This window comes from Sinocyclocheilus grahami, unplaced genomic scaffold, assembly GCF_001515645.1.
Source record: "Sinocyclocheilus grahami isolate Dianchi unplaced genomic scaffold, SAMN03320097.WGS_v1.1 scaffold9156.1, whole genome shotgun sequence".
Taxonomy (NCBI): domain Eukaryota; kingdom Metazoa; phylum Chordata; class Actinopteri; order Cypriniformes; family Cyprinidae; genus Sinocyclocheilus; species Sinocyclocheilus grahami.
Genome location: NW_015512433.1, coordinates 1 through 8,841, shown reverse-complemented (window position 1 = coordinate 8,841; position 8,841 = coordinate 1). Strand labels below are relative to the sequence as shown.

At 38.1% G+C, this 8,841-nt stretch overlaps 1 protein-coding gene across 1 annotated transcript; it reads left to right on the top strand.

The window, feature by feature from the left end:
- Positions 1-341: 341 nt before the first annotated feature.
- LOC107578160 (lethal(3)malignant brain tumor-like protein 3) lies at positions 342-8,835 on the top strand (the record flags this gene model as incomplete). The annotated part of the gene is made up of 12 exons (XM_016264144.1): positions 342-437; positions 553-704; positions 779-855; positions 1,179-1,264; positions 1,365-1,475; positions 6,323-6,437; positions 6,528-6,627; positions 6,706-6,930; positions 7,026-7,087; positions 7,854-7,999; positions 8,102-8,164; positions 8,737-8,835. Coding segments are annotated over 12 exons (1,332 nt in total), but the record flags the coding sequence as incomplete, so codon positions are not given.
- Between the last annotated feature and the right edge of the window lie 6 nt (positions 8,836-8,841).

Below are 8,841 nucleotides of genomic sequence, written 5' to 3'. Positions count from 1 at the left end.
TGCAGGGTTTTTAGACACTCTTAGGGACTATTCACACAGATCATGTATTTGCTTTGAAACATGCGAGATGCGGGCAGTGGAATGGGGAAAAAAACGCAGGGGCTTGAGATGTGCTGTATTTTTGGAATGCCTTGTCATGCTCAAGATGCTACAAAAGTAGCGAGATGCGAGCTCAACAGTCAAACGTGTGTTTACAAGGAAAAACAATTGAAAAGTAGCACAGTGGAATGCAAAAATGTTGCATATGCCATTGCACATGCTGCTAGAATATTCAGTTTGTTTAAAAAAAAAATGTAAAATGGGTTGCATATGCTGTTTTTGTAATATTTGTGTGTTTGCTTACAGGCTGCAAAGATGGAGAGTTTAACTGGAACACATATGTAAAGAACTGTAGGGGTCAACTGGCCCCCAAACATCTCTTCAAGAGTCTTAATACAGTATGTCATTTTATATGCACACAATTATAAAGTATTTCTCGTAGATTCTCAGTGTTAGTTTCTGTTCTGAAGATCATGCTGTCTTTTACAACCATGTGTTGTCTGCCATATTTAGTCGGTCACACCGTCAGGATTCCGTGCCGGGATGAAGCTGGAAGCCGTTGACAGGAAGAACCCATCACTCATCTGTGTTGCAACCATTGCTGCTGCTGTCGACAACCGACTCCTCATTCACTTTGACAACTGGGATGATTCGTATGATTATTGGTAAAGATAGTGACTGAGCAGAATTCTTGGCATTGCTCATGATTGTGTAGTAAATTAATTGTGTTTGTTCTCAGGTGTGATGCCAGCAGTCCATACATTCATCCGGTAGGGTACTGTGAGGAGGCTGAGTTAATGCTCACTACACCTGCAGGTGAAACTCTTTTCATGTAATATTCACCCCTGCAGTCAGTGATCATTTACATTTCTTTCACAAATGATTATGGAATTCTATTTTATATTGTGTGAGAAACAGTAATTATTTCCAAAATTAAATGATTAGCAGCTTTTGTTTGACATTGTTCTAAAGTTAAAATAAATAATTGAAATACTATCGAAAGAAAATATTTACAATTTATGATGTACCTAACATTTTGTATTCAGTTAAAATTGATTAGTATAAAATTTTTTAGACTGAGGAGCATGATGACAAGTGGTTTTAAGGTTATTTAACGTCTGTTTATTTTTGTGTCTTAGATTATAAGCCTCCCAAGGTTTTTACTTGGGAGAAGTACCTTGAGGAAACTGGAGCCCAGGCTGCACCAGCAAGAGCCTTTAAACAGGTGAGGCTTGATTCACCCCACTGAACCATGAGAGGTGCTGGTTTTGAATTATTTATGTTGTATTTGAATTGTAAATGACCTTTGATCTTTGGCCATCCAGAGACCACCACATGGCTTCCAAGTTGGGATGAAGCTGGAGGCAGTGGATAAACGTAATGCCATGCTTATTCGTGTAGCCACCATCTCTGATGTAGAAGACCACAGAATCAAGGTTTACGCTCAAATAAATCTCTATCTCATTAATATAGTATAACTAAAATCCAACATGAAAATAATTATTAATTAATTAGTAGGGGTGTAACGGTTCACAAAATTCACACAGTGGTGTTACAGGTTCGGTATGTTTTCGATAGGGGAGGTAGGGGATGGGGGAGTAATTGGTTACGTCACAATGTTGGAAATATTTCTGTTTAAAGCCATGAAGGCAAGCCAGTGGATATCACACAAGCAACGTACAAACTTTTCAGTCAATTCATTATGCAGAAAGTGAAAGTAAAAATGGAATGACGCAGCTTTCGACATCTGACGCCGCATATTCTCTTAGAGATGACGAGAGACGAATCTACTTAAACATATGCAGATAACGGTATATTATAGCGAACTGTTTTCATTTATTCCTTTAATATTTCTCTTGTGGCCTGTACATAGTGAAAACAAAATGCGAAGAAACGCATTTCGTGTTAAACAGGTTGTTTTTGAAAGTCAGTGCTTGAAATAAAACCTTTTTATTTCATACATTTTGATTGATGACTGCAGTGTAAATATTTTAATTATAGGACTATAATTAATTGTATGATAGACCTGTTTTAAAAGACCTTTTTAAAACCTTTTAATTGAGGAGTAAATAGCCTAATCTTGTCCTCGCAGCGCGTCAGTTATGTGGTAATTATTGCGGGGCAAATTAATTGTAATTTTAATTTAATAATAAAAGTATCTTAATAATAATAATAGGCCTAATAAAAAATAAGAATGTAACAGGCCTACATTAATTGGAAATACCAATCCTCTTAATATTGCCAATAATTGATGTTTTTGATAGGGGTGCTCCGATTGATCAGCTACCGATCACTATCGGCCGATAATCACGTTGGGATGTTTGATCGGCGGTCTCTAAAAGGCCGATCTCAAAAAAGCGATCTCAAGCTGATGACGCTGCTGTGAGATGTTTGGCCCGACATGCAACGGCATTGTCTCAGTCTCTGTCAGGCGCGAGTAAAATAATTATAATGAGGTACTCACCTTCATATTTTTTCATTAAATAACTTATAAAGTAATTTGAAAACCTTGTGTGAGACGTAATTTCACAAACAGCGTGAGTGAATCTCCACACGCAGGCGCGCTCTCTCTCTCTTTCTCTCTCCAAAATACGCAAATGGCTTAAAATCACCACACATCGTGTCTGTCTATAAGCCAGCTGCACAGTTGACAGGAATTGTCACTTGCACAATCGAGGCAGTGTCACATCATCACTAAAGTTTATAAATTGCATTTCTTTTTAAAGGGGTCATATGATGCGATTTCAATTTTTCCTTTCTCTTTGGAGTGTTACAAGCTCTTGGTGCATAAAGAAGATCTTTAAAGTTGCAAAGACTAAAGTCTCAAATCCAAAGAGATAATCTTTATAAAAGTTAAGAGTCAGCCACACCCTCCTAAAACGGCTCGTTCTAACACGCCCCCACATACCTACGTCACTATCTGGGAAGATTTTACATAACGCTGCCCAAATGTTCACGCAAAGAAAGAAGGCGTAACTTTTATTCTCGCTGTAGTATTGTTGCTGCCGCCATGTCGTGAAGGCGCTGTGTGTTTCGTTGTGAAAGCGAAACTACTTTGTTTGGCCTTCCAAAAGAGGACGATATCTGCTTCGTCATGCCTGGAGCTGATCCGTGCTGGTTGCTGAGGGAATACATCAACTTTGCGCTGTGGCTCGCCGGATCAGCTTTCACCATGGACGAAGAGGAGTCCAGCCCGGGGTCGTCACATGTGGTTGCCGCAAGCCACCTTCGTCAAATGCGCCGGCCGCGCCGTTCTCAATCCTGCTGCCTCTGCTCACTCTAGGCCGCCGTGTGTGACGCTGTGTTTTGTTGTGGTTTGGCCTTCCAAAAATGGACACGACTAGAAATCAGTGGTTAAGTTGTATTTACAACACTGTTCCAGAATACTTCAACCCAAATATTCAGATGTGTGCAGCACATTTTATGGAGGACTGTTTACTGATCCTGGTAGAGTAGACTACAATGCCGGCTGTTCTGACTCACAGATTGTAAGTAAGTTTTTTTTTATATATATATTTAAAGAGTTTTTATTTTTTATATTTAAAGCAAGTTTTTTGGGCAGTGTAGAGTAGGGCTTGTTGTTTGTCATTTCTCCGATCACAAATGCAGACATCGTTTTATGTTTTCCCGGCGCGATGCAACGCGTAAAAAGACAGTATAAGTCATTATAATCCATAATTATGTCCCTACTGGCGGAAACATTTTAAGTGACAAGGGAAAAAGACACGGAAAACTTCAGTGAACATCAGAAAAGCAGCATGCACATTTATGGTTAAAAATGAAAGGCCATCAACTGACAAACGGAAAGCATCACCATTCAAGTCAGCAGGAAGAGCCAAAGCTAGTCCACGGTTTACTAAAGGGTGGCAACCTCGTTATTCTTGACTGTGTTGGATTGACTGCTTTGATGCGTTGCAATACGGTAGGGCATTGTCATCAGAATAAAAATTTATTTAGCTTTTATTTATTTAATATATATATATATATTTTTTTTTTTTCCTTGAATTTCATGTGAAATGTTCACGCGATATTACTGTAATTTTACATTCCGACTTGTAAAAACCATTCACGTCCTCGTCCTTTTTATGAGCCATTTTCTCGTTTCTGAAGACGGCCCCCAGCAATCACATAAGCACAGCTCTTTAATTGTGCCTAGTCTCTGGTCAAACGTGCTCAAACCACTGTAGCCTAATGCAATCTATTAACTACGCACATCATAACGTTTTAGACAAGTAGGCTACCATATTATGACAAAATATTTTAATTAGACTGAATTTGTATTTAACCTGATCACGTTTAATAAAGAGACATTTTAAGTTTAATTATAAAGCCGCATTTCCACGATTATTCAAACGACAAACAAATTATACAGCGAGCAAAGAACATTTACATTATCAAAGAATAGTGTAAGCACTCTAAAAAAAAGCTATAATCAGTGATGTTGTCTGTAGTGTACGATGAATTCATCTCTTATTTACATCGCATGTACATCTGCACTAGGGGTGCTCCGATTGATCAGCTACCGATCACTACCAGCCGATAATCGCTTTTGGAATGATTGATCGGCGGTCTCTAAAAAGGCCAATCTTAAAAAACCAATCTCAAGCTGATGACGCTCCTGCCTAGAGAAGGTTTGGCACAACATGCAGCACGACACCGTCTCAGTCTCTGTCCAGCGCAGGTGAAATAATTATAATGCTGAAGGTGAGGTACTCACCTTCATATTTCTTAATTAAATAACTTATAAAGTAATTTGAAAACCTTGTGTGAGGCATAATTTCACAAACAGCATGAGTGAATCACTGCACGCACGCTTTCTCTCAAAATACGCAAATGTGTTCAAATCACCACTCATCGCGTCTGTCTATAAGCGAGCTGCCCGCTGCACAGTTGACACAGGAATTGTCACTTGCACAATCGAGGCAGTGTCACATCGTCACTAAAGTTTATAAATTTGCAGTGCGAATGTGGTGCGTATTTTTTCCACGCTCATGTTAACAGATTAATAAGCTGTCCGGTAGTGTGTTCCAGGAGCGGTGTGTCTGCAGCAGTGCAGAGATGGTTTCCGCACCGAGTCTATTTTTGCTGCACTGCAAGTGCTGAATTAAAGTAACAGCGCATTGTTTGCAGTTAATAAGAACATGGATTGACACGAAAATGTTGCAATTACTCCATAAATGCATATTATTAAAGTCTACTGTGTTTCACAGTCAACACATATGGCTTTTTGACTAGGTTTAAAGGGAAAGAGCACTTTTAGATAAACAAGGCAATAATAGATGGCACTCATGGAAGTAGAAAAACAAAGTTATGAACCGCATGATTGCTTGTAATAAAGATTTCAATGCAAAAGGAAAGGCAGTAGAGCTGACTATTTCTGTCTATGGTAAGTTTGTGATAATGTAAGAAAAGTAGTTTAAATGTTTTACCAATTGCTTGAGCAACTTAATATATAAATCCAAAAGTAAATGCAAAAGTAAAAAGCATTGAATAATGTGTTGCTTATATTTATTGTGTTTAAACATGTCTGTGAAAGATTGTATTACTGTACTGGGTAAAAAAGAATTGCAATGCTTAAAAAGCTGTTTCAGTGACAATGTTTGGATTTGAAATCAAAATGATGGATAAATGTTGTGTTTGTGGTAAACATCCATGGATCAGTAGTGGACTCCTGTGTGAATGCTGCTTCTCCTCTCACAAGAGACACCTAAGAGGGGAATTCCCCCCATTTTCAAAAATGAAATTCAGGCCCTAAATAAATATCTAAAGATCCTGATTGGAGTATCACTATAAATAGTTATAAATTATAAAAAGAAGGCTTTAAAAAGATCGGTATCGGTGATCGGTATTGGCAGATACTGCTTTCTGTGATCAGTGATCGGTGATTGGCCTCAAAAATCCTGATCGGAGCATCCCTAGTTTTTGACAAAATCTCTGGAATTCGACGCACCCCAGCAAGGGGAGGTTATCGATGGGCAAACAGCACTTTGCCTGTTACGTCGTTTGGGCTGTCTTGTTGAGCGCAGGGACACTGAGAACATTATATTTCACACACTTTAAGCACTTTTATTTTCCAAATGTATGCTAATAGGATTAATCTAACGAATCGTTCAGTTTGTAATGCGTACCGAACCGAAAGCCTCGTACCGAACGGTTCAATACGAATACGCGTATCGTTACACCCCTATTAATTAGTCATTTATTAATAGTTATTCACATTAATTGTATTCAATCTGCCAATACAGATAGTATATCATTGCTAACTCTGTGAGTTTATATATAGATCCATTTTGATGGCTGGAGTGAGGAGTATGATTTTTGGCTAGATGCTGATAGCCCAGATCTGCACCCAGTAGGCTGGTGTCAGAAGACAGGTCATCCTCTACAACACCCCAACGGTAACATACTCTTTGACACATTTATATACAGTGTTTTCACACATGGCCCTACCAGACTCATAATCAAACTCGTAATTATAACTATATCAGGTCCCAGAGATTCTCCAGTGCCTCCAGGACAAGGCTGCCCAACCCCAGGATGCAACGGAGTCGGACATATTAGAGGACCTCGGTATGGGACACATTACACGTAAGTTATACACATAATGTTGCACATACAACCCATAATGTTCATTCAAATGCAAACGAGTCTCTTTCCCATGTTTAGAGCGGTGAGCTGTCCATACTCAGATTTGAATTTGAATAAGGACGGGCTGGTGCCGGACAGACTGAACGGGGAGAGGCCGGTCACGCTCAGTGGACCTCCGCGCCACCGCCGTGCTGAAATGCTCACTCAGACGCACCCTCCCACACCCAGCGCCAGCACCCCTGAAGCCCCTGACACCACCACAGACGCCTGTCCACCAGCTCGCTCAGTGCGTGAGCACGTTGTGTGAGTGTCATGAGTTACTTATGGTTTTACTTCTCTCTCCCTCTCACACACACACTCTCACTCCTCATCTCTTTCTCATTCCTCCTGTACTTCAGGTCTGGCAGCGCTCCCAAATGTGTCAAGCCACCTCAAGTGAAGCAGGAAGGTGACGGGAAAGGTACACATTTATCAGATTTTGTGATATTTTGGCTTAATTTGCATTTATGGATAATCCATAAACTCTGAGAATATTGCAAATAAAGTCATGCTCATCTTTTTTGCCTGTATGTGTTAAGTTATTACCTTAGTATATTAACTTATATACAATAATTTGAATACACCTCTTCTATAAGCATTTCTTAATTCAAATTAGTTTGATATTTATGGTGGGTATGAAGTCAAGCTTACAATATCATAATTAAAAAAAAGCTTAATTAAAAGAACTAAATTCTTCAAAAGACATTTAGTAGTATTGCAGTCTATTATTATTTCTTAGAGCAAAACTGCTTTTCTCCCTTTTGTCCACCAAATCAGTGTCATGTGGTGCAACTAAGATAATCAGAAAAAACTTAAAATAGGAAATTATATTATAGATATGTTGGCCCTCATGGCTGTCATGGTCAGATAATTTGACCTTTTTGTAACAAGACTGTTAATATGTAAAATATTGTGTTGTGAGTCCTCGAAAACATTCAAAGAATTTCTGTAAATATTTCATTTAACTTAATATTTTAAAATTATATTTATCATATTACTTTTTTGTAGATATATGTGTACACTCATTTCAAATAAGAATCAAGACATTTAAACACCATATGAAACAGAGAAGAATACAAAAGTACATTTCTAAGAACTAAGCCAAATGTATTTTCAACTAGTAACATTTTCTTTGTTGTGGACACGTTTGCAAACCATGTCACGAATAAAGTCTGTTTGTGTTTTAGATTCTCTTCAGCAGCTCCTGCATGAGTCTGTGTTTTGTGGATGGGAGCCACCGAGGTTTCATCTGTGTTGGGAAAAGCATGGAAAACTCTTGCCTGAAGCTTTAGGCCTCACGGCTAAGAGAGTGGCCAAGTGGAACACAGAAGAGGTGGCATTTAAGAATTCTGGAAGAGTTCACCTAAGCTTTTAAAGAGGTCTTCTAAATGTATATATTTTTATTGGGTCTCTTTTGTTGATGTTTTTCTTTCAGGTGGCAAGTTTTGTAAGAGGGCTGCCTGGCTGCAGAGAGCATGCTGCCACCTTTAGGAAAGAGGTAAATGAAAAAAATGTACACTACCATTCAAAAGTTTTGCGTCTGTAGATTTTTTTTAATGTTTCTGAAAGAAGTTTCTTATACTCAACAAGACTGTTAAAACAAAAAAACAGTAATATTGTCAAATTCTTGTTACAATTCAAGATTATGGTTTTATATTTTAATGTATTTCAAAATGTAATTTATTCCTGTGATGGCAAAGCTGAATTTTCATCTCCAGTCTTCAGTGTCACATTATCAGAATTCATCAATGCTCATTTAGTACACAAGAAGCATTTCCTCTTATCAACGTTAAAAATAAGTTGTGCTGTTTATTTAACCATGATACCCTTTTTCAGAATTCTTTGAACATAGAATTTTTAATAACAATTTATAGTCTTCAGTGTCAATTTTGATCGATTTATTGCATCTTTGCTGAATAAAAGTGTTAATTTCTTTAAAAAAAATCTTACTTGACCCCAAACGTTAGAATGGTATTGTATGTTGGACTCATTTCGCACTAACCTGTGAGTGTTCATAGACAAAGTGAATATGTACTGTATTTAAGATAATTGCTTTATTTTTCCCTACAGCAAATCGATGGCGAGGCCTTCCTGCTCCTTACTCAGTCAGACATTGTTAAGATTCTGAGTATCAAGTTGGGACCCGCTCTTAAAATTTATAATTCAATCCTCATG